The 26,585-nt window shown below is 48.6% G+C and overlaps 1 protein-coding gene across 4 annotated transcripts in view; it reads right to left on the reverse strand.

The window, feature by feature from the left end:
• The window catches only part of SHANK3 (SH3 and multiple ankyrin repeat domains 3), a 382,593-nt gene that overhangs the window by 248,731 nt on the left and 107,277 nt on the right, over window positions 1-26,585 (reverse strand). For all 4 annotated transcript variants that reach the window (XM_063323817.1, XM_063323818.1, XM_063323816.1 and 1 more), the window contains one exon: window positions 9,576-9,642. In XM_063323817.1, coding sequence (XP_063179887.1) covers window positions 9,576-9,642 — 67 coding nt within the window. The remainder of the gene's footprint in view (window positions 1-9,575; window positions 9,643-26,585) is intronic.

The following is a 26,585-nucleotide window of genomic DNA, read 5'->3' on the forward strand; positions in this document are numbered from 1 at the left end:
CCCAAGGCCAGAAGTGCAATGTGATGTGACGTGAAGTCTGATGGGCCAAACCTCAGCACAGAGACTCAGGTTTTGTACAGGCGGTTTACTCATAACACCAATTTACACGGGGAGGAGCCGATCTCCTCGGTTGGCAGGTGAGGTCCTCGCCAGGAGGCTCAGAGGTGCTCTGGTGTGCCGTGATGCTCCGAACCACCATACACGTCCCGAGACACAGCCGGCTTCTCCCTGTGCCTCAACCTGCCTGAAACTGGTAATAACATAAACCGCTGAGCCCGGACTCCGGCCACCAGTGCCAGAAACAGGAGAGTTCCAGGCTGCTGCCACACCGCCGCTTCTGACCGAGGCTTCCTCTCCCCATCCCCCAGATCCACTGTCCCCAGTGGGGAAGGGAGGGAAGCGAGAGCAATAAAATAAAATAAAAAAAAACAACTTCGTGCAGTTCATACAATCAGCTTTGAAGATTCTTTTCTATACCTTCTCAAGAGTTTAATCAAAGTATGTTTACTGGGTTTCTCACAGCAAAATGAATCAGTTCAGTTACCATGACAGCGCTGCTCGAAGCAGCACAACCAGCCAGCCTGGTTCATCTGACGCTCCCGCGTTTGCTTCCTGCCCTCCAGAAGGGAAACGCGCGGCTCTCGCCTGCAAAACGCCTCTCGCCGCTCCGCTGCGGTGGGAGTGGGACACGGCCGGGGCTCCCCGAGGAGTTCCCGGCCCCACGACGCTGCGCCGGCACCTGGGCAGCACCAGGACCACGCTCCGACAACCCGAGCTGCAGCCTAACGAACGAAAGTGTAATCAACAGTCGGAGGTTATTTAGATTTGCTGGCTGAATGTTAAATATTCATGTAAAAGAGCAAAAGCACACAGAGTGCAAATGTCTCCGTAGTTCCAAGCTGAGAGGCCACATTTACATTTTAATAGTGGAAAATTACAAAGCAAACTGGGAAGGCGCGCAGCACCGCGCCGCACGAGGCAGATTATGCCCAGGCTCCTCTCCCATCAGGAGAGAGGCTACTCCCAGAGACCTTCCAGGGTTTTTTTTTTTCTAGGAATGAAAGCTGAAGGAAAAGGACGAGATGACGAGGCAAAACAGAACCTCTCGGCTCCAATGAGGGAGCTGGTAGTTTACCTCGGTACTGAGCAGTAGTCTGCTGAGGGGAACTACAGCCCCATTATATTTTTTAATTAAAAAAAATAAAGTCATCCTCCAGCCATTTCTCCAGCCATCTCCATCTGCCTCTCAGCTACCGACCTTCACACCTGACGCTGCACCTCTGGACACCGTCCCCCAGAGCCACCCCCTCCTCACTGCTTCACCTCATCCTGCTCAGTGCCAGCCCTTCACAGCTGGAAACAGATTTTACTCTGCATTTGTAAAACTTAAATTGAAACTGCTAAAAATATATGTTAATTAAACTTGCTAGTTTTCCCCTACAAGCGATTCTCAAAGGTGCTGGCAATTCACCTGTGGGCAGTACTCTGGTATGTGGTTTTCAGCCTTTCTCTTCAGGTAAAATCCATCAGCCGACGCATCTCACCACGGGAAATCTTTCCTTGCAAGAGTTTGGTGCATTTTTCATTCCTCTGTTTCGCCTTGTTACATTCAGCACATCGAGGGTCCTGCTTGGGCTATCAGCCCACTGCTAACCCCCCCCGAGGAAATCCTAACAACTGCTCAGACCTGTTACAGGCAGCACGCAGCTGAATTAACAATGAGGATAAGAGAATATCAGAAAAATCTACCCAGTATTTCTGATCTGTCTTTGAAAATAATTCCTATACATACATGCGTACTGGGAAAAAAACGCTCCCAAGACCAAAATGGAGCATTTAAAACTTCCCCCACGACGCCAAGGATGGCAGCAACCAACGCTTGTTCAGTTATGTTCATCCAAATTAGCAGGTTGAAAGCTTCTGCAGCAAAGTTCAAAAGAATTTTCAATACAGCTCACAGTCACTGGCCTATATCTATAACACTCCTTCAAAAGCTCCAGAGATGGGGAGGCAGCTTTCAAAGGGTCAGGGGGATGATTCCAACAATCGTAAAGAGCTGAACTTCATCTAATTTCTAGGAAAAGCTTGGAAAAACTGAAACAGGACACTTATCAATTAATAAAAAGGCATGAGAATTTAATTTATATCAGCCAGGATGGCTTTAAGAGCTCAGATCTCACTGACAAAAATAACTGCTGACATCATAAGCTTTGGGTGAAACAGTTGACCCTGGGATATTCTCCTTAGGTGCTACCACTGGACAAGTTACCAGAGCACATTTTAACAGACACAATAACGAATGTTAATGGAGAACGGCAGTTGGGAATATTTCCAATATTACCCAGGAAGTCAGCTCCTGCTACAGTAGTATTTATATTTTTGTCTTTATCAATGACTTAGCAAAAATATAGATCATTGGCAGCAGAAGCACAGGTGATGCAATGACCGGTGCAACGGCATTGGTCAAATGCCATTGGTCAAAGAGGGTAAATTTACATTGGACATAACTAAGAAATTTTTTATAATGCAGGGGGTGAGCCCCTGGCCCAGGTTGCCCAGAGAAGCTGTGGCTGACCCATCCCTGGAGGGGTTCAAGGGCAGGTTGGACGGGGCTTGGAGCAACCTGGGCTGGTGGGAGGTGGAATGGGATGAGCTGGGGGGGTTCAGCCTGGGGAAGAGAAGGCGCCGGGGAGACCTTCCAGCCCCTGCCAGTCCCTCAAGGGGCTCCAGGAAAGCTGGGGAGGGACTCTGGAGCAGGGAGGGGAGCCACGGGACGAGGGGGAAGGGTTTTCCACTGGAAGAGGGGAGACTGGGATGAGATCTTGGGAAGAAATCCTTTGCTGTGAGGGGGGTGAGCCCCTGGGCCAGGGTGCCCAGAGAAGCTGTGGCTGCCCCATCCCTGGAGGGGTTCAAGGCCAGGTTGGACGGGGCTTGGAGCAACCTGGGCTGGTGGGAGGTGTCCCTGCCCAGGGCAGGGGGTGGCACTGGGTGGCCTTTAAGGTCCCTTCCAACCCAAACCATTCTGTGATTCTATAACATACAAGAAAGAGCATCAACACCATGAAATCTTGGGCATTTGTTACGACAGGATCACCTCAACATGCTCCCTTGCAGCCTGATGGAAGATGAAGCATCCGGGAACGTGAACAGAGGTTGTACAACTAAGGACAGTTCCTTGAAAAGCAGCGAAACTGAAACAAGCCCATGAGTCCTGACACAAATCAGCTGAGGTCAGGCTCCAAGACCGATGCAGTGAGCAGAAGAGCTAACATAACCACGGGATATATCAACCTCTGTTCATCCATGAGGTTATTATGGAAAAATGCATTTCAATTGAGCCCACATTTCTAAAAATAATGTTAAAAAACAGGAAGCATTCAAAATAAAGCCATGCAATGGTTCAGAAGCTGGTCAACCTGCTCTATATTAAGAAAATAAAGAAAGGGCAGCTATTGCTTTGCCAAGGTGACAGTCAGAGCCACAGTCATATTTGCATACTGGCACAGAGTTCTTATGCAGAAGTTTGCATAGACTTGTGCAAGCATTACTGTTTCCGTCACAAGATGACAACACTGGTCACTCCTGTCTCAAAAATTTATTGTTCCATCAGTAGCTTTTTGAGGAATTTTTCAAATTCACGATGAAAAAAAATAAATTTCTCCTGTGAGGTCACCCATGCGCAGGCCTACGGTCACCGGTGGACTGACTGCATCCCCTGCAGAAGGAGTGGCGAAGAGCCTTCAGAGAGATGGGGACAGGAGGAGTACGCTGGGGGCAGGCTCACAGCATCCCGCACAGGTCCCCTTGCCCGCCTTGGGTGAACTTGAAGGGTCAACACCCGGCAGCATTTCCCCACGGAGAAACAAGCCTCCCAGAGAGGTGCAGATGTCTGAGCACCACCACCCCCCTTCTCTTCAGAGAGGGGAAACCACAGCACGAGGGGCTGCTGTTCTCATGCCCACCACACAAATAAACCCTAAGAGTCGAGTTTAGCCAGCCCGGATTTTAACTCCATTTCCAAACAAGTACTGCCACCAAACTGCTGCTCAGCTCGGTCTTCCCAGCGAGGAGTGGTTCTCTGCAGAAGATCTATCTTCTGTGACCATCCTATGACTTCTGCTGTGGAACAACCCCAGCCTGGACCACTGAATTTGCTGTGCCAAGAAGAGTGTGAAACCTACCTCTACCCTGCTGTAATTGCAGTCCCACTTCTGGCAGGACCCAAGAGCTGTTCCAGTTGTCCCACCACATCTTACTGCATTTTTGGCAGAGAACCATACCCTTTCTTAGGAACTGCTGGACTGGCTGCTAGGAACCAAGGCCTCACATAGCTTAATATTCCATCTGACAATAGTGAGCAAAAAAAGTCTTTGTAGAAGGCAGGCAAGAAAGAAGGGCACACAGAAAGCTATCGTTCTCCATCTTATCTCTTTGCCATTGCCAGCTTACAGATTTCCAACTATCCTTATAAATAGAATAAGTTCAACAAGAACATCCACATTTTTTACACATTCCAGGAAATTTGACACACTCAGACAAAAAGAAATAAAGCTTTCCATTGTACAAGAACTCATTTATGGCTTCCACACAAAGTTTTTCAACTTCTACTTCATTTAGCACTTTCCAAAAATTCCTCTGAGAAGGGATCAAGGGGAAAGGTTAGAAAGGAAGAAGAAATGTCACAACCTCTACTTCTGCTTGTCGTACACATCTACCTGAGATGCTCTATGCCGTTCTACAGCACAACTCCAAGAGAAGTTCTCTCTGAGCTTGGTAGTGGCTAGAAACACCATTCAAACACGGGATACCATTACAAAAATACAGAAAGAAAAGCAGACATCCTTATGCCACTGTAGAAATCCCCCATCTCAAAAAAGGCATAGTAAGCCAGAAGAGGTTCAGACCAGGCGAACGTGGATGGCCAAAGATCTGAAATGGCATCCTGTTTCCCTTATGAAACACAAAATGTTTCACAGATGGTGAATATTACGAGCGAGTTATTGGGTCTTAGCAACACGTGATATGAAGTCATATTGTCCTAAGGAAGCAAAATGCTGTCTTTTAAATCCTTTGGGGAGGATTTCATAGAATCATAGAATGGTTTGGGTTGTAAGGGACCTTAAAGATCACCTTGTTCCAACCCAAACTTGTTCTCCTCTTCACAGGGGAGAACTTGAAGAATCAGTAGCACTGGAAGATGTTAGATGTTTCACACGCTGGTAATCCCAGGATGAGCTCCAACAGACAGTTTCTGACAGACAGCTTTGCAGCACATGGACACACCTGGACGGGCTTCAGATAAGGAGGGCACCTGAAGGACAGGGAGATACTGATCTTGGGTTGGCTCCACGACACGCTCATTAATGAGAAATAACTTATTCTTTGGTTTGAGCTACAAAACATCATAAAGCTGAGATTTCTCAGCAACAACTGACAAGTCAATTCCCAAAGTCTCACATAGTCTTCCTAATATGCCGTGCTCTAAACCATTACGCCGGTATCAGCTCACACAGAGAAGAGACTAGGGAACAGGGCCATGTGCATCTGGATACACACTGCTTTCCACCTGGGATGGACACCTAATGAGGAGTTCGGTGACCAGGTCGTTTTCTGACCTTTGCTGTGTCCAACCTGTGTCCTCATATGCCCAAATACCTTGAAAAAAACCCCACTCCAAAGCAGCAGGAGAGAGGAAGGCTCTGCCAGCGGTGCTGCACCTACAGAGCTAACGGTGCACCAGGGCTTGTAGGATCTCGAGCAGACACGGGCCAAGAGACCAACCCATCCCAAAAGCAGGGACCACCGCGGGGCCGCTGAGGGATGGGTTCCTCCCCAGCCCTGCCTGCACACGGGAGGAAAACAGTGTTGTTATGGTGTGCTTCAGCGTGGCAAACAAACGCTGGTGATCTCAGGCAGAGCTGCAGATCACCGACCTCCAACAAAAAGGTATTCCACGTAATATGGGGTAACTGTTGGGCCTCGTTATGACTGATAATGAATTAATTCCTTTAACTTGAAGGTGGTGGCTGCTTAGTGACCGTGAATCATGACCTGATTATATTCAGCATAAGAAAAGGGAAGACAGCCCCAACCAGTCTTACGTACATGTTGAGGATAATTTCTCAGTATTGAACTGATTTATATTATTCCTCCAGATCTTCTTTCATGCAGGGAGAGAAAATATGAATGAAAATCAGGAGTTTTTAAAAAATTAGCAACCAAAGAAAAGTTATAAAACCACAATTAAGAAATAATGTAACTATGGTTAAATGCCTATTTGGACAAGAGTAGCAAAATGAAGGCATCAATCGCTACTGCAGAATATATTTATTCTGCAATTATGGAAAATAATTGAAATCAATATGCAGTTACAATACACTCAAAATAAATAAGGGGAGCTACAAACATTAAAGAAAAACAAGTGGTTTTAGCATGGAAGAAACGACAAAAAAAGCCTTTGGGCTATTTCGTAGAAGTATATTCTGAAAGAAGCGGGAAGAGGCATTGGTGTCATCTTGATGACAAAGCAGAGGCGGCTACTAAGTAGCTGAAACAAATACTTTAAAATTTGCAGGCTAAGAAACCTTCTCAAAAAGATGGATCACGAAAATTATTGAGCACCTGGCACAGGATCCAACTGATAAAAAACCAATGTGCAATTAACACCATTGCAAATGTTTGAATGAAAAACAGGTACTGTGGTGCACATCTGATTGTACTGAGTGGAACTGCACGTTTGACTGATAGATGTCGATGTGGATTTAAGACTCGAATGACAATGGGACGTGGCAGGAGGCTGGCAGTGGCACTCCGGAGAGGGCCCGAGGTTCAGACACCATCCTGCTTGCGTTGTTTCCCACTGACCAGCTCCTGGTGTTCCTGCTCAATACGCAGCCCTTTTCCATGGCCATCTCCGGGGGCTGCACTGGGAGCGAGACACCCCGCTCAAGACCACCCTGGAGGAAGCCCTCCCTTTAGACAGAGCCCCCGCAAACCTACTCAAGGTTGCTGGAGTAGGTGGCTTAGGTACTTCCCCAAGGCATCACCAGTAAACGTGCTTAACTGAGAATGTCTCCACAGCTGCCTGGAGTGGTCGGAGAGAAGGCTCTGCAGCCGTACCCAAGGAGACCCTCCAGCTGCTTACGAAGAGGGTTAGGGCTGCCCTTTTCATTCCACGGAACCCATTCCCATGCAGGCAACAGCAGGGGCTGCACTGACCAACAAGCACCAGGATATGCCACAGAGGGTCTGTGGTGGCGTTGACGTGATCCAACCTCTCAGGTCCAACCAAGAAAATAAAGCGCAGCAGCTGCCATTCATGGCATTCTCTGTCCACACATCCATAAAACACGAGACTAAGGAACAAACCAGAAATGAAGGAACAGCCAGTCTCCACAAATGCTTCTACTTGTAAGAACCTGGTCTCCTCCCCAGATTTGCAGGTTCCACTCTGACCTTCTTGGAGCCCGGTGCTGGTGGCTGTGATGAAAGAAGCAGCTCTCGGTCTCTGCACCGACTGAAGGGACGGAGACCTGTGCACAGGAACCACAGCGAAACCTGCACGAGAAGTTCTGCAGCCCAATGGGCTCTCCATGGCTGTCACTGACCACCCGGCGTCTACACTGGGCATCTTACTTCCAACTGTGCTGACCCTGGCTGGACGTCTGTCAGCAGATGGAGCACATCAGGTGTTTTTCTAAAACCCAGTTTCTGGGTTATTTTCACCTGAAAGAAACTGAGTTCACACCCTCCGGGCTTGCTCTACATTGTAAGGCAAGGCACAACAAGCGCGGACAGCCGGCTCCGCCTCAGGAGAGCTGTCCGGATCCAGACAGAAACATGGGTGAATGGTCGAAGAGCCTGGAAGCGCAGCCACGTGCTAAGGGCCGTCCTGCGGAACGGAGCAAAGCTGCTGCTAACCATCCTTCCTCCCACAGCCTTGACACAGCAGGTCCTCTCTGAATATTTCTGATGGCATGGGCCACCAATTCTCGTTTCACCTAATATTGGGAACTCGAGAAGAAGACTTCTCCAGGAGCTACCAGTTACAATGCTGCCTTATGCTGCCCTTTCCTACCAGATTCTCAGTTTCAGTATTTCTTCAACTGTTCTGACAGAACTACCAGAGAAAAGACCAAGCACTGCCCCTTCCTCATCCCCCGTAACGCCAGTCTGCTCTCCTCTGGTCAGACGCTCACACCTCTCAGCTCTTAATGAACTTCAAAAAACAATTTCTCCTTGCTTGGGAAGTTCACTGCCAGTTCCCTTGACCCCAGGTGGATGCCATCTGGACCTGCTGGTTTGCGTGCGATTAGTTTGCAACTGTTACCTGACCTATTTTATATAAACAGCCATATCAAACACATGAAGAATTCATTCTACCTGACATGTTTTCGTGCCCCTTTTTCTTACACTTTTTCAATAAAAATAATTGAGCCAGTAAATCACAGACTGAGGTTCAATCATAGAAGAATTTAGGCTGAAAGGGACCTTTGGAGGTCATCTAGTCCAAAACCCCTCTCACAGCACAGACAGTCACTATCCTCTTGAATTAACAGGGTGGCTTTCTTGCCAGCACTGTTCGCTGACATAGTTATAAGGAATTTTCAGGCTTTTCCCCACATTCTTCCTGACTCATATCTCCCTACACATTCTCAGCAGCCGTTCGTAACTGTCAGCGAGATCTGTCTGAGAAAAGCAGTGATAAAGGACGCCTTGGGGCCCAGGTTTCTAGATTCACAACCACTTCCAAGAACCAAGCCCAATACCTGCAGGCTGTTTCAAAGTCCACACGTCATTTTTCAGCTGCTGACCCCATGACTCTGCCCCTTCTGTGAGGCACACGTGCTGAGAGTTAACTCTTCACTTGGTTCCTCCATTGCTTTAGAGAGCTCCAGACCAATAAACTTCTCAGAATAATTCAAGAAAACTCAGTAAGTGTTGATTTTATATCTGACCTACAACTCAGTTTTCTATAGCATATAATATATGGCATGATAGTATCTACCTCGCAGAAGGACAGAAGAAATGCCACAAGGAAAAAGGATGACCAGAAAATCCAAAAATATTCCTCCATAAAGAAGCAAGTACAACCAGAATGGCTGGTACTTCGCCTCTTGTACTTATAGGAGCTTCAGCGTGGGGCAGCTCCATAACCATTATCATTAAGACAGAGGTTGTCTCCTCCTTGCAGCAAGCCCCGTTAACAGCCTTAGCAGGAGAGGATCTCTGGCATGGAACGGCCTCAAGGATGCAAAGAGAAAGAAAAAGGTAAGGGATTTTACAGAAGAGCTTTTCAGAGCTGCTCCAGACTCACGGCGTGGCTAATTCTTTAGCTTGGCAACCTCATCAGTCGTAAGCAAACCCTGGACTGAACGAAGAAGCCGGACACTGATGGCCCCAGGAGGAAGCAGAGCTGTCCTGCCACCCCCCACGCCCAAAACAAGCTGCAGCTTCCACCCCCCACCGCAGGCAGCACTGGGAAACCACCAATTAACAGACCCACGCTAACAGCCCTGGACTCTACAGCAAGACTTAAAAGGTAAAAAAGGGGGAAGAAGAAAGATCAAACTCACCAACATCGGATTCTTTGTGGGTTTTGATGATTTCAGCCAATTCAAAATTTCCTGCAATGATGGCCACCTGAAAAGAGAGGGAGGGAAGAGAGTTGAGCGGCTCTGAGCAGCACCGATCCTGCGCTCGCTCGCATGGGTTATGCCATATGGACTAACAACAGCTGCTTTCCATGGGGGACGCAGAGCCAACGATTGTTCTGCCTCAGCTCACCCAGCCAGTAACCCCACGGTGGAGATACGCTCTCAGCACTGCAGGGAGAGCGTATGTCAATGGCTTGTGCGATGAGAGGGTGGCGAATTGCTCCAAGACAACCATTGCCCTCTCCTCAGAGCCCGGCGGTGATATGCCTGATGCCAGCGAGGAACTAGTCTTAGGTCTTGCAGGTACTGACAGCATGTTCTCCAGCCTGAAGCCTTCCAGTGAATCCCAGTTAGCTGACGAAAGGCGACTTACCAGCAACCGAGCTCCCTGCACGTCCCACCTGAACCTTCCGCAGCACTAACTCGTCTCACTCCAGGCCGCGCCGGCCGAGGAACCGCTGCCACTCGCAAAGCTGCAGCAGCACCTCGCCCCAGGAAAGCCACGGCATTTTAGACCAACGTTAAACATTGTTTTGCCCACCACCCGTCCCGTGATTTCTCCCCAAGGGAAGAATTGTAGAGAACTCAAAGGAACGCGGGAAGCGGGGAAGCTGAACGTGGGTCTGCCAGCAAACACAGAGACAAACCTGGTGTCTTACCCCAGGAACTGCGTCTAGAGGGGCTCGCGTCCTGGGAACCGCAGAGCAGCAGCAGCGTACACGAAGGCCGCTTAACAGGCGTAAGAGGAGAGAGACTGAAGTACTACTCTCCTAAAGCAATACTTCAGCCAATAGACTAGCGACATCACTTGATTTCTTACACATTTGGGAAAAAACCCCAAAACAGCACCACACCACAGCTAGTAAGGCAGAACAATCCAATATTTTCAGAACAAGGTCTGAAAGTATTCTTTTAACACGTGAAAGAACAGCGAGATGGGTAGGAGAACACAAAACCCATCACTGGTCTCCAGGAAATTAAGCTGGAAGAAGTGCTCTGGGCTGAGCCAGCCGAGTCCCGCGCTCGATGCCCCCGCGAACCGCAGCCGCCTCTGCCCTTCCCACCCGCCCCAGCACACCCAGTCCCCCCAGACACTGCTGGGACTCTCGGGACGGTGCCCTCACTCAGCAGCACCTACAGCTGGTTTGGGAGCGAGAAGCAGCTGGATCAAGTTGATTCTGGGTGAAAACAAAGCGCTGCTGCTCAGAGCGCGAAACCGCGTGCAAGAACAGGCTGAGATACAGCTGCCGGTTTTGCCTGTCCGCGCTGGGACCACCACCCCCCGGGCCCCTTCTCCTTTTAACTTAGGGTTGTGGCATTTGAGAGGAACGTACGTGATGGGTCGGTACTGGAGACGAACGTACATGGTCAGGCAGCCAGCAGAAACCAAACCCTCCCAGACGCCGACACCGCCAAGAGCAGCACCGGCAGCTCCAGCTGCTAAACGCTTCCCTGCCCTCCCACAGGAACAGCTTTCAGAAATACGAGGTTAATTTGCATTTTACCACTAACTTGTGACGAAGGGATATATTTAACTGGTGACTCAGTACAGCACGCACACCTCTCTACTATCATCCTTTATCAGCAGAAATAGTCTTACTATCCTCAGCTCAACAATGTTTATGTGAATTTTTTTTTGTTTTCTGAGGCCCAGAATTCGTGCTCCACCTCCTCAGCCGGAGCTGGATGCGATCGGTGATGGCAGGAAGAAAGGAAATCTTCCTTCTGCGTTTGGGAAATTAGGCCACAGTAGCAGAGAAAATAGAGTAAGAATCTCTGTTTTCCCCCAAGCTTGCTTCAAATTGCAATCTTTCTGTCTCTCCTTATACATACACACACATTCATAACGTCTGCGCTCCCAAAGGCCACATTCTTTGAGCAGGCTTTTGTACAGAAGGGCAAATGACCTGAATTTGGGGAAATGCGAAAGCAAAAATAACCAACCTGGCAGAAGACTGGAAAGGAGAATCTAGAAAAAGCATTTGAACTTCAAAGTTCCTCAAACGAACACTTAATACATGGTCCACTGTCTCTGTGAAAAATCCAAATTCGAAGTACAAATTCTGAGTGTCATCTTGGGAATAATTTGTAAAAAGGTACGGTGAACACATGGCGAATGTACGGTGAACGTACGTGCTGCATCAGGAGCAGCTCCTGTGCTGCGGTACCCCAGCCATCCCTCCTGGCCTGGCCGGCGAGGGGGAGGTCTCCCACCCACCAAGGTCTCAGCCCCAGCACCGCAGGCAACAGACGCTCCATCCCTCCCTCCCTGCCTGCCTTGAACCGTTACGACTTCCTGAAAGGTGGGAAGAAACACGCTGGAGAAGCCTGTGAATATAATCTCCCATAAATCCCTGTGAAGGGAGAAGGGCCTGCTGGTTGCATTTTTCAATCCAACTGGGAAGAAGCAAAGGAGACGAAAGGGTTTCACGTACTGCGGTGTCGCCTCAGCCGGCGCTTCCCTGGCTACAAAACACCGCGGCGTCCCTGCACCCGCCTGCGCACTCCTGCCCCTGCTCCTCTTGGCTGCCTGCAGTCACACTGATGAGACCGTCTGCACGACTGACCACATCGGTGAACTCCTCTAAGTTACAAGCAATAGCTTTCTGGGGAGAGGTAAACAAGAAAAGGAAGTCTCAAGGATGGAAATGCCAGAAAACAGATTTTTATTTACTTTTTTTTTTTTTTAATATTTCATAGCTAGCAATTTTAGCGCTTGTTCACCGAAGTGGAAGGAATTGGTAACTACAAGGAAAAACAGCCTGACTTACTCACAGAAGATAAATGATTTAATTTCAAGCAGTAAGCCAGACGTCCCACATAGGAGTGACGTCTTAACATCACAGCCAAGCTACTTGTCCCGGTGATGGCACGGAGACAGCAGACCGTGCAAAGGGCATCTCTCCTCGTGCCTTGCCCTGATGCTACGAACGTAGACTCTGTCCTATCGCACGCCACCGACTCAACAACGGAAACCCACGTTCAGGCCGCACAAGACACGCAGCCACGCTATGGCTCTGGCACAGGGTTATCTTCTGAAAATGCTGTAACACCTTGAGTCATTCCATAGCTTGATAGGAAGGTGACAACGCTTTTTAATCTAACAGCAATTTGCCTATTTTTATCTTTTTAGGCAAACTCAGTAATTTCTAAAAGAAAGAAGGAGGGATATCTGAACAGACTGTGCAGCATGTAACATCGCTGTCCTTATAAGGTCTTAGCAGCAGAAAACAGAAAGATCATTTAAACATGCCTGGTAAGAGTCATAGCTCTGAGATCTAACCCAGGTTCTGTGGATAACAGTACTGCGAAAAATCCCTAAAAAAATGTATAAATAAGAAAAAACCGCACTACACCAGGAGAAGGTCCCCCAGCCCCTCGGCGTGACAGGCTGGCACAGAGCTCGGTAACAACTGTTGAGGATCCACCGCAAACGCAGCAACAGCACGGAGGGGACACCTGCAGACCGCTGCTGCGCCTCACGCCAGCGGCAGAGTGACACACCAGCCAACTACTAACCCTCAGACCCCACAGGGCTGTCCCGTTTCTACAGAAGAGAGGCCAAAGGGGCTCGTCTCCACATGGCCAAGGCCATGGGCACAGCTGGCCGGGGCTGCTGCCTCCTCGCTCCACCCAGCACAGGTTTCTCAGAGGTGTACAATCACTGGTTTGCCACTAAACGTAAGTCGAAGGTGCACAGAGACTGGTTAAACAACTTTAAACCATGGCACTTAACTGGGTTTTCATCCTGGGCCTGCTTTTATAAGAATATTTAATTTTTCTTCTTCTGAATTATCACTCCGTCTTCATATTAAAGGATCTGTTACCTCCTTGCACTGAACTGTGGCGTATGATGGAGGGCAAAGATGGATCTTCAATAGATGTGTCGAGCTATGGGAAGGTACCGTGTTTTTCAGCTCCAAAAGGTATCTCAAAGCGGTAATGTGCTCAGACAAGGAAGAGGACAAGCTTACGTCACACGGAGAACGGATCCACTGCGAGCAAGAGCACAGAGGCGGCACCCCAGGCTGCTGGTGGATGGGAAAGGAGCCCTGCAGACCAAGCCCCGCGGCCTCTCTGTGCCTGCTGTCGTCACCCCGTGTCCTCCACATGCTGCAGACGCGGATCTGCAGAGGGCCAGGGCCAGGAGACCACCTCCGGGACAGACTGCGGCTCTTGCACCCCCGGGCGGGCAGCCCTCCGTGGCAGGTAACAAACCCTGCCGCTGCCCGCGCTCCGCAGCGCTGCGCGTCCCGGCCAGCACGGCCGCTCCGACCGCCCGGCAGGAGGTACAGCTCCAGTCCCGCAGGTTTTCCAGGGAAGGAAGAACCACAGAACAAAGGGATATGAAATCTATTTTGACGATCCTGCTGCCATGGCCAGCACCTCAGTAGTTCTGTGGAGGGCTCAAGTATGAGTATCTCCAGGGATAAGAGTCCTGGACAACCTGCAACACAGTATTTCACATGGGAAGTGTGAAGAATAGCTATTGTCCTGGTTTGAGGTAAAACAAAACCAATTTTCTGATTTGTAATTTTACTTTTTAGCTGGGCCTCTTCTAACTGACTAAAGTCTGAAATTAACAGCATGTTGTTCAGAAACTGGTCACTCTCAGAGTGATAAGACCTGATTATACCAAAGAATGGTGCGCACGGAGGCTCTTGCTTATACTTATTGCTATAACGACCACGGTCAGCTAACTTCGCTGTTTTGCCCCGTTAGATGGTCGGAAGCGGAGAAGCCTAGAGGGGTCCCACCTGTGAGGAGGAGCAGATGGGACAGGGGACCCAAAACTGACCAACAGGGTATTGCGTCCTGTCTGCATCGCGCTCAGTGTAAAAGCTGAGGGATCAAAAGGACAACTCTCTTCCTTCGATGGCCAACGTCTGAGGAGGAATCACGGAATCTTCAGAGTTGGAAGGGACCTCTAGAGATCATCTAGTCCAACTCCCCTGCTAGAGCAGGATTGCCTAAAGCACATCCCTCAGGGCTGCATCCAGGCGGGTCTTGAAAATCTCCAGAGAAGGGGACTCCACACCCTCCCTGGGCAGCCTGTTCCAGTGCTCTGTCACCCTCACTGTAAAGACGTTTTTCCGTGTATTTGAACGGAACTTCCTATGTTCTAGCTTGTGCCCATTGCCCCTTGTGCTGTCGCTGGGAACCATTGAAAAGAGCCTGGCTCCGTCCTCCTTAAACCCACCCTTTAGATACTTGTAAACATTAATCAGGTCCCCCCTCAACCTTCTCCAGGCTAAAGAGTCCCAGCTCTTTCAGCCTTTCCTCATAAGGGAGGTGCTCCAGTCCCATAATCATCTTGGTTGCCCTACGCTGGACCCGCTCCAGTAGTTCCCTGTCCCTCTTGAACTGGGGAGCCCAAAACTGGACACAATACTCCAGTTGTGGCCTCACCAGTGCAGAGTAGAGGGGGAGAATGACCTCCCTCGACCTACTGGCCACAGTCTTCCCCATGCAGCCCAGGATGCCATTGGCCTTCTTGGCGACAAGGGCACACTACTGGCTCATGGATAATCTGCTGTCTACAAACCCTGTCTGTTCGTCTGCCTTTGATGCCGATCCGAGCATTCCTGACTCTAGTTCTGGAATTCAGCTCCTGTCCATCGCTGATTCCAGTCTGGGACTTTCCCTGTGCCTGCTGGTGACACAATTGTCATCCTGGGAGCTGGATATAGTTTTGTATATATTGTATACTTTTTTTTAAATTATTATTCTATTATTATTTACTATTTCCTTATTTATTATTATTTTCATTAAAGTAGTTTCGTTCTTTTTCTAAACTCATAAATCTCCTTATCTCTTCCTCTCCTCTCTTTGGAGAGTGGGGCAAGGGCCATCTGTCGTTCTGATGGGCCAATCCGGCCAAAACCACGACAGCTATCCCCAAGATTCAAAAAATGGAGCTGCTTTCCTGGTGCAACGACAGTGGATACAATCACCTTGAACTTGTCCTCACAAGTATAGACACTGTTAGGTCCAAGGTGGATTTCCACCGTCATCTGCTCGTTGGTCCCTAAAAATATCCACAGTAAAGCACCATTTCCCTGTGATGAGGAAGGGGTGGTCCTATGGCACGCAAAGCCCACAGACAGGCTGCCACCACTGGAGATACCACCTTGTAAAGGTCTCAGAGTGGGGAACAGGGAGACAGAAGAGTGGCAAAACATATCAACTAGCCACGAGTCACAGACTCCTAGCCATACGCATCTGAGTTGAGGAAAGCATCCAGTTGACATAAAAACTGGTAAGGATCTTCACAAAGTGGGAAGAAAAAAGAAGAGAAGGAGGCAACAAGATCAAGTTTACGTTTTTGATGATATCTTCAAAAGGGAGTTACCTGGATGAAGGTCAGAAGAACACTGAGTAGATGCCAGAGTGGCTCGGAAAACGCTGGCCTGTTCCTGTACTTTCACACCTGAAGAAGTTCATACCCCCACCCACAGGAGCCTCCAGCTTGAGAAGGGAAAGACTCTTTCTGAATCAAATAAACCTCTGTGTTGTTTGCTCCGCTGTACTCTCAGAGGTATTTCTCAGTTGCAAACTGCAACAATTCGAGAACTCCAGAACCTCACTGTTACCATCCTACACGTGCAAAGGAGCGGTGACGGCCATGGGGCGCAAAGGCAGAGCCATGAGGGAGGCAGGTGAGACGCAGCAGCAGTGCCTCTAGGAGATGGTGGGGCAAGAAAGAAACACTCATCAGCGATGCTGCTGGGGAAAAATGGAGCAGACCTTCTGCGGAAGAGGAATGTAAAAGGGCTTATTAGGTAGGGTGCAGGCAGCCAGTTTAGTGTCATAACACATTCAAGCTACTCAGCTCTCCTCAGACCCTGAGGAGCATCTGTCAACACGCCAGACTCTGTTGTCAACTATTTTTGTATCGCTTTACCCACGACCTCTCCAATTATTGAGGCTTTCCATGGTTGATGATGTTCTACCTCTCCATTATCCCAGATAACAGAGAGCAGAATGAGTCTTTTTAATCATCACACTTTATTTAATCAGGTAGCACTGCTCTATGTCTGGACTTTTTTCAAAGTTGTCTACCTTTACTTGGCCAGGCAGACTTCAAGCATGTTCTATATTTGTTCTAGATTTCCAGAAATCTGGCAGTCCCACTAGGTCAATCCCACTGCTCACATATGGCAGCGCCATCTGGGCAACCGTATGAGCAGAAACTCTAGATACGCTCACAGCAATGTCTGCTGCCATTACATTGCACAGATGCAGCCAGTCTGATGCTTCCCCGGAGTGTCACCGGGGTCAGTCACTGTATGACGACGCTGTAGACCCAACACCTCCTGGAAGCAAGAGACAGACCTCCTGTGCGTGATCTACACATCTGATCTGGGACAAACGCATCCCAGACACCCTCTGTGCCTGCAAACCAGCCGCGCAACATGTATGCCGTAGATCCAATACTTCCTGGAAACACCCAACTTGCAGTCCGTGGTCTATACAGCAAATGAGTATTTATTTCTCCCTGTGGACCACGCACTGAGCCCTTGATTTACAAGGGGCACTTTAGCCAGGCAGCTAGACTAACATTCTGCCATTAAGCCTCAAGGAGTGTCTGTGAATGATCTGCATCAGACAGTGGGTACATGTAAACACAGATGAGAAACAAAAAATATCCAAAGCTGCAACCATTCAGCTCTAGGCCAAGAGAGACAGAGAACTTTCTCAGTATTGTCAGATGAGGCACACGTTGCTACTGGGAAAACAAGATGATTCTCCCACCAAGATGCATCACAAAACTATCCTCAAGAGAGGCAGACGATGCTGTGATCTGCTCCATCAAGGGGAGCTGGGTGTTCTGAACTCTGAATGCTTCTGGGAAGCGGGAACAACCTTAATGAAGGCACCTTGGAGCCACTGTGCTCAGGAAGCCTTTGAGCTGGAGGAGGAGAAACGTGACCTCCAGCTGTGAGGAGTGAATCTCACCTCTATCAGGACTGACACTTCCAGCAGGGCTGATAACCACCAGTACAGGCCATAAGGAGAACAGCGGCGTGTTATCCGAGAAGTACTGGTACAAGCACCACCAGCAGCCTTGGCACGGGGGTGTCACCTCCCCTCCACCCTGCTATGACTCTTGTGGGCCATGGCAGCCGTGTGCTGGGCAGCCATGCAGGCTGACATGTGCCATGTCCTGGAGGTCACAATTTCCACAAATACGTTGTACTGCAGAAAGGCTCTAGAAATGAGCTTCAGCTTCCTGCAGAGACCAAAGGTGGGTTGGTGGCATCTCCTGAAAGTTCAGAAAAAGATTCTGCAAGGCAAGAATGACAGATGTGGCTGGAGCCATGATGGCATCTGCACAGAAACCTCCCAGTGCCACAAAGCACACCTTAAAAAAAAAAAAAATCAAGTCATGGTTACTTGTCACAGGGAGCTGAATGCAAGGTCCGTGAGTAGTCATTGCCTGGGAAGAGAGTACCTCAGACACTGGAGAGAGGGAAGACATATCAGTGAGGATATTCCTTGGCTGCCTTGTTCAGATGGAGTCATGATGGATGGTCCTATCTAGAGCAGGCAGAATAGGATAGAGAGGATGGGCTGGTCCTCTTGGGGAGGAGTTGGTCAGTCTGGTCTCTGGTCCAGCCAGCACTGAAGGATGCTCTCAAGGGACCGGGCAGTGTGCAGATCTGTGTCCAGAACAGTCCTTACCACCAGAATTAGAGATGGGTCTGACAGACCTTCCAAGAGCTTCCAGACCCAGCCTGAAGAATGGGGAAATGCAGGGCCTCCTGTGCAAAGCAGAGACTTTTGCATAGCATCAGTAACTGGAGTGCGACTGCTGCGGGCCAGGGAAGATTTCAAGTCAGCAACATCATCTGGATAATGGAAGCCGAGATGGCATCTGACTCAGAATTAGATCAGTCTCACACCGAATACCGGAGGAGGAGTGGGAGGGAGCCAGGAGGCCAGAAACCTGATCAATTTTTACATGACAAACTTCAAATGAAAAGAGAGAGAAACCAAATCAAATAAAATGAGGATAAGAAGAAAGCCTTGAGAGAGCAGGTAAATAAAAAAAATGCAAATAGAATTCATCAGGCCAACGAAAACTGCCTCTTGGTAAGCAGACCGCCCCGTGCCCGGAGCGGCGCGGACACATACCTGCGGCTGCCCACAAAGGCGGCAGGTGGGAGAGGGGGAGGCGCGTCCCCCCTCTGCGGGGCAGCAAGGCTGGGGTACTTCTCATTCGGCACATGCACTCCCTCCGCCCACGCGCAGCCTCTCAGAAAAAACAACTGCCAGCCTCTTACACAGTGACAGAAAATCATTCACGGCCAGATAGTCTTCTCATGGGCTGCAATCTTTTACTCCAGCAATGGGAAGCCCAGAGTTCAACTATATTAAGATTGATAAGAGAAGCCAAATAAACCAGTAATGTATCAGGAGAAAACTTTTTAAATCTATCCCAAAGAAGAAAAGGCAGCAGTCTGTCCACCACAGATGATACAACTGCAGACAGCAACGCAGAAGAGGCAAGAAGGCAGGTGCGGGCAGGGATGGGGGATGCATCCTTCCAAACGGCGGGGTGTACGGGGCGGAAATCTCCAGCTACAGCAAAGGAAGATGGCAGGCAGCAGCTGCTAAGTGCAATTAATATTCAAATAAGCAAGTCCCGGTAAGCTACAGAAAAAATGGCCCACTAAAATATTGGGTCCTAGCAAATTAGAGGAATTCCAGGGAACAGGAGGACTATCAATACTTTCAAACACTTTAAATTATCAAACGCATTGACCTCAGAAAGCACCGCCGAGCTGCCTGTCACCAGTCCCAGCATCACCGATACTCACAATACCTAGTTTGTTCTGTAAAGTCTTCACAGAGGCCACCTATGGTACATTAAGAATACTGATACACATTTAGCATTTAGAATGCTTTCCTGAATTATATTGTCCTGCATATCTTATGCCAGTTTTGACACCATAGACTCTAATTAGGTTTTATTCTTGTTTTACCAATAAATTCCATAGTTTTGGGAAAGTAAATCTTGTTAAAAGAAAAAAGCATAATACATAAAGTTTGATTGACAAGTTTATGAGTCTGGCTGACAGAAGCAACGATATCTGGAATCAGAAAGATGAAATCCAGTAAGGTCTAGCACAAACTGTTACACTTGGAATGGAGAAATCAAGTGCATAAATACAAGGTGGAGAATAACTGCTTTCTGCCTTACGGTGCCTAGCCAACGTGTGGTAACGGCAGTAACCCCAAAGTAAAGACAAGTCAAGAAAACGGTGACACTGCATAAGGACAAACTTAATCCCAGGAGGCATTAACAAGATGGTGAAGATCCACCTGGACTGGTATGTCCAGTTTTGGGACACAGCTCTTTAAGAAGGAGGTAAACAAACTGAAAGCAGTAAGCTGGAAAAGGCACTTGGAAATCTTGACCACCAAGGAAAGACTGACAGCAGTGGGTTTGCTCACCTTAAAGCTTAGAAGAGTATCACAAAAAGGTTGGTGATCAATTATCCCACCAGTCCACCGCTGGAAGAACAAATATGCTTAATTGGCAAGAAAAATTGATTTAAACCTGAGAATAAATTTCTGATTTTCTCAGCACAGAGGAGGACTGAGGAAAATCTACTTTGAGTGAACATAGGGTTTCCTTAGTGGATAGTTTTGAAGCAGATTTGACAAACGTTTCCAGGGCTGATTCCTTATTCAGAGTAGCTAGAAAAAGTGGTATCTTGACCTGCATACAAGACATTTGTATCCAGAAAGGTACAATATTACACATTTACCTTTTTCTGTGAAAGTATACCTAGATATCTAGATTGGGTCCAGGATATATATATATATGTGTGTGTGTGTAATTTGTTATATACAATTTATCTCACTCTAACTGTATTTGTTAACATAGAGGGATCATCAAGCAGGACATTACTTGGTGCAAACCTACTATGGGCTAGGAATGACCACCAGCCTAAGGCACCGACGCTGCGGGTAACACCGAAGGTGCACGGTCTGGTGGGGTAACGGGGCGCTGCTGCAGCAGAGCCTGCGCCCCAGAACAGCCAGGCTGCGAGCGAGGGCACGGCAACCGCTGCGGGAGGGGAAACCCTCAGAAAGCAGGGAAAAACTTCAGCATAAACTCTCTGAATAATAACTGTAGCCATAAAGACTAACGGAAACTATCAATTGGAAATAGGTGCGAGTTCAGCGACGAGCTCTGCATGCCGCAGTAGCGGGACCTGTGCCAATGCTCTGGGTCACGCCTGGAGCCAAGGTCAAGAAGAACATAGGGACAGAGGAAGATTCACATGATGGACACAAACGCGATCCAGTAGCTGTAAAAGCCTTTAAAATGGGAAAGTTAAAGGAGATCAAGCTATTGTCCTTCCCGGCGGGGATGAGGTGATCTGTGCGTAGGTGCTAAGGTATGGGGCAGAAGGCCCACTGCGAGGCTTTCCGACTGCTGCAACACACGTGAGAGTTAATAACGGGACAATTAAATCGGGCAGAGTGATGCTGAGGTAAAAGATGACTTCTAGCAGTGAAGGTAATTAAACAGCTTACAGAGAGGTAGGTGTCAGACTCCACCACGCGTGTGAGAGGAGCACAGGCTCGGCAGCCCCGGAGCCGTGTACCCATCCCACCCCGGCGTGTGGGGACGGGTTTGCCTGCACCCCCCACTGGTGCCCCCAAAACCCATTTCCAGCCCTGGATCAAGACCCAGTCTGCACTCCAGGGAGTTAATGAATTTTTACTTTCAGGAGGAAGAGGAGAAGGACAGTTTTCCTACAATTCCCAAGAGGCCTAAGGAGACACGACGACTGGAAAATGGGAGAAGTCGCCCATACACAAGCCAGGCCTGCTACACATTTGGCACATCAGAGAAGCCGAGCGCTGCAGAGGCAGCGCCTTCTCTGCCTGGCGGTGGGGACACGCGTGGGCACCCCGGGTGCTGAGCCCAGCTCGGCTGCGCTGCCAGACCCAGAGAGGCCGATCTCACCCGCGGAAAACAGCGACGCTCCGAAACGAGCAAAGAGGCACCGCGGTCGCTATTAGCTTATTTTCATTGGAAACTACGCTTTTAAGTTCTGGATTATGAGCAAGTTTTAATTAATCTGAAGTATAAGAACTATTAGAAGAAGCTGGGTTACTATGTTACCTGATCGTTAAGGACAACAAAAAGCCTAAGCAGAGATAACAGATTTCTCAGAAGTCTCAAACTTTAATTAATTGTATGTTAGAAGGTAACAAACATGCTTTTAAATGCTAAAAGAAAAAAAAAATATGTTTTCCCACTCAGACAGCAAATGCAGTAAGTTTGAGGAAGATGTTTTGCATTTTTAAATACATAACAGGTTGAATAACCACTCCAAGTGCCAACAGGAACTCCACACCTCCATAAATTATTTTAATTTCCACTATAGTAGAGCTAGAGAGCAAAATCAGTAGGCTCTGCACACACTTACAAAAACCCACAACCCTTACTATCCAAACGTTTGACAAGAGAGAACAGATGGAGGAGGAGAAGGTTACTGTTGTAGTGACGACAAGAAAAATACGGAGCTTATTAATAAAAATAATGCTATAGACATCCTCGCATCAGCTAACATTTTTGGCGTTAGCTAGGACTAAGTCTTTAAAAGACGTCAAACAGCAGATGTTGTTTGAGTGTTTTACACCTGTTGAGGAACAACGGCAGCTAGCTAGGAAGAGTTTCCAGCAAAGCCAACTAAACTGTAAAATACCTACCGCCACCATCGTTTCCTTCCAAGTATTCTTAAAGCTGAACACTAATAACCTACATAAGTGGAATTAAATTTATTAATTTCTATGACATCACAACATACGATGTCATTAATAAGTTTGAAATCCAAACATTGTCAGCTAAAATTTCAGTTAAATTAGAAAAATCACAGTTAACCAAAGACATTCTTTAACAAAATCACTCCATTTGAGAATATTCTGTTGCCTGGGCAACATGACTGCAAATTGGAGAGCTCAGACCATGATGTCTATTTTAAAGCAACAAGATACGAATCTTTGAAGAAAACACATCTAACAACCTGTTTGTATCGTACCAAAAAGCTGATACAAACGGTATGTTCAGATAACGTCACAGTGTAAATCTTTAGGGATTTAAGGAGAGCCGCTCGAGGCGTTATAAGGCCCACCTAAACGTGTGACAGATGCAGAAGAGGTGGAGAAAGGCCGAGGCACAAAGCTGTGCCCAACCAGCCAGGCGTGGGGAGCCCGGCGCCGCAGGAGCCGATGGACGCGCCGGCGCGGCCGGAGTGCGGCGGTACCACCGGCACCGGAGGGTTCGCTGGCTTTTCACTTGAGCTCTTTACTCCACACTTGGCTGCGATCATGCAGCAAATATCACCAGATCGGCTGGGCCTCATAAAACTGACACGCAGTATTTGGGGCATTATCTGCCTTTGTGCCTGGTTCTGCACCCAATTTATGAATTGCCTTTACTTTTCGGCAAAGTGCCACAGATCTGCAGACCACGAGCTGAGTCACACTGCCAAAAACCTGCTGGAGCAATCGCAGGCGTCCGTGGTGAACTGTGATCGTCTGCGACAGTTCTCAGCCGCCTGGAAATGAAGAGAAGTTACGACCAGCTTTAATCGTGCCATGCAAGGAGAGGAACATTGCCCTGTAGACCAGGCAACTTAATTTTGTTGTCCAGAAAAGCGCTGGGCAAAGCAGGTAAGTTTGTAAACAGATATGACCAACAACAGCAATTTGTAAAGTGCAAACCAAATTTAAGGGGTATGAGTTACTTTCAGGAGAGGGTAGCAGGCCAGGCTTTGTGAAGAGCAAAGAAACTGAAGATACCATATAGCTGTCTTCTGCAAAAATTTTGACAGCCTTATGTGATGTTCTCAGAAACAACAGAAATTAAATCTAGCCGAAACTCCTGCCAAGTGATGAAAAACTGATCAGAAAACTAATTCATGACTAACCGTCAGACTAAAAATGTATGCTAAATGGATTTCACAGGACCCTACCCCACGTTCAGTAGTATTCAATTTTTTCATTAGCAACCTGGGTGATGGAGTGCAGAATATTAAATTCCTAGATGAGACCAAGCTGGAAGGAGCTGCAAAGTCATTAGAGGATTAGAATTGAAATGATTGTTGGAAACTCAAGAAATAGGCTGGGGGGGCAGGGAGGGGATGGTGGGAAGATTTAGTCGATAGAGACGAATGTAATGACAGTTCACGTACCGGGGTTACAGACGATGGAGTTGGGCTCTTCCTCGAGATGCGCACAGAGCAAGAGCCCACGGGCACAAGGTGCAACGGGGGAGGTTTTGTCTGGGCGTAAAGCAAATGAGGAGAAGGGCTGAGGACGGGAACGAGCCCGGGGTGGGAGCGTTCCATGTGCGGGGTCTCGCTGAGCTGGGCTGGGAAGGACCTGAGCACCCTCAGCAGTGCAGGACCGTCCCACCGGAGCGGGAGGGTGGAGGAGAGACACCCCCGGGTCTCCCCAGCCCGCACGGCTCAGAGCCTGCGACAGCAGGCGCAGACTCGGGCTCGGAGACAGCAGGCAGCAGCCCTGCTGAAGAAGATCTGAGGACTGCAGGATCACAAGCTGAAAATGAGTCAACAAAGTCACGCTGTGGCAGAAAAGGGAAAACATACCAGGATTCACAATTAGCAGCCTCACCTCTAACATGTGTGATGTAAACCCTCTGCTTGGTGCAGAACAGGTTGGGTTTCAGCTGGAGAAGGCTACTTTTAGGAACAAAGTTAAATAAAAGATATGGGGAGAATCCAGAGTAAATCAATAGTAATGATCAGATTATGCTTTCAAGGTCTCTGCAGGGGAGCCTGTGTGCTCTGGGATATTCAGCCCAGAGAATAGAGGATCGGGTGGGGAAGGGGTGATCTGACTGTAAAAACAGAAAGAAGGCAGCTGCAGCGAGGACAAAAATAATCTGTACTCAATAACCACGGAAAAGTAATGGCCTTAAAATTCAATAATCGGTGTCAGAAAAGGCTTTCTGAGAGCACAGAGCTCTGAGGGCAGGAGCAGATGCCCCGGGAGGCTGCAGCCACCACAGGGGGGTCACAAGCAGCTTTCACAAATGCCAGTCATAAAACTGTCAGACGGAGCTGACCCTGGGGCAGGGGGCAGAAGATCCCCAAAAACAACCTCTCAGGTTCGTTTGCAGTCCCAGCTTTGGACTGCCTTCTCCAGCGGGGCGGCTGGCTCGGAACGAGGGGAGCAGAGGGAAGGTGGTCTGCCCGGGTCCTGGGAGGTGTTCAGTGTGGTCTCTGCAGCACCCTAATTGCCAACAGGGACAGGGATGGTTTGAGCAGGAGAAGGAGGTAGGTGGGAAGCTGGCTGGACCACCAGGCCCAAAGGGTGGTGATGGGCCATGCAGAGTCCAGCTGGTGGCTGGTTACGGGCCCATTCCTCAGGGATGGACACAGGTGCTGGTACTGTTTGGTGTCTTCATTGACCACCAGATGATGGGAGGGAGATCCCTGTCACCAGCCTGGGAGCAGCCGACAGGCGGGAGGACGGGGCTGCTTGTCCACGGGACCTCCCCAGGCTGGAGAAATGGCCAATGGGGACTGGTGGGTCTTGGCCAGCACCAGGGCTGGATCCCGCCCGTGGGCTGCAGCAGCCCTGCGCGGCTGGCCAGGACGGGGCAACGGCTTCCCCAAAAAGGCCTGGGGTGTCCCAGGGCCACTCAGAGCCGGCACCAGCCAGCACACCCTCTGCCCTGCATCCAACCATCATCAGCCAGCCAGCACCAACCCCGAGCACCACCTCGGCTCTGCAGGGAGGCAAATCTCCCTACAGGGACCCCCAGTTCAGGCAATGATTTCCTTACCTCAAGCTAAACCTTTGTCTGAAGTGCTCATAGTCAACTTAAAGGCTTACTAAAGTAAAAGAGGGGAGATTCAGACTAGATATAAGGAAGAAGTGTTTTACACTAAGGGGGGTGAGCCCCTGGGCCAGGTTGCCCAGAGAAGCTGTGGCTGCCCCATCCCTGGAGGGGTTCAAGGCCAGGTTGGACGGGGCTTGGAGCAACCTGGGCTGGTGGGAGGTGTCCCTGCCCAGGGCAGGGGGTTGGACTAGATGGCCTCTAAAGGTCCCTTCAACCCAAACCATTCTGTGATTCTATGACTAAAACCTCTGGCACACGCTGGAGTTTCATGACCGAGGTCAGTCTTGCCAGCTAGAGATGCCAGCACCAGTGACCGAGTGCACCACAGCCAGAGCAGCTCTACATCTACAAAACCTGTACTAGTCATAACAAGAAACTCTGTTTACTTACAGCATGATTATGTACCAAAAAAAACCAAAACCACAAAAAAACCCATCACCACAAAAATGTGTTTACAAGAATTTAACATGGGGAGAGGGAAGGAGAAAAAAACCACACACACAAAAATGCAGCAATCAAAAGGACAAACAACTTTTTGGCAGAAAAGCAGGAGCTCTGATTGTTAAAGTTCAGTGAAATTATAAGAAATTGGAAACAACTACTTGCACACTATTTTTATATTCTGCATATGATAATCCCGTATGTGTATAAATGGAAAAGTTCAGCCATGAGTATAATGAGGACAAAGAAATTTGTACAAAATTGACATTTACTGATCATTAAGAAACTTGTCTGCACTTCTAAATCCTACACCAGACGTGTTTGGGATGAGCTAACACAAGCGATCCCATAGCTCCATTGGCATACAAGCTCGACAGGAAAGAAATCACGATCTATGTTTAGTTTCAGCTTGATACCGGCGTCACCTGCTCACATGCACAAGCAAACCTTTAGAAAATGATGATTATTTTTTTTTCAAATAAATAACACAGGATTATTATGTCAATGATTAAAACTTCCAGTGCTGAGTTCACCCAAAGCCATCTTTACTGCCTTTAAAAGCTACTTTTATAAAAAGCTTACACACTTAT

This window comes from Chroicocephalus ridibundus, chromosome 1 (assembly GCF_963924245.1).
Source record: "Chroicocephalus ridibundus chromosome 1, bChrRid1.1, whole genome shotgun sequence".
NCBI classification, from domain to species: Eukaryota; Metazoa; Chordata; class Aves; order Charadriiformes; family Laridae; genus Chroicocephalus; species Chroicocephalus ridibundus.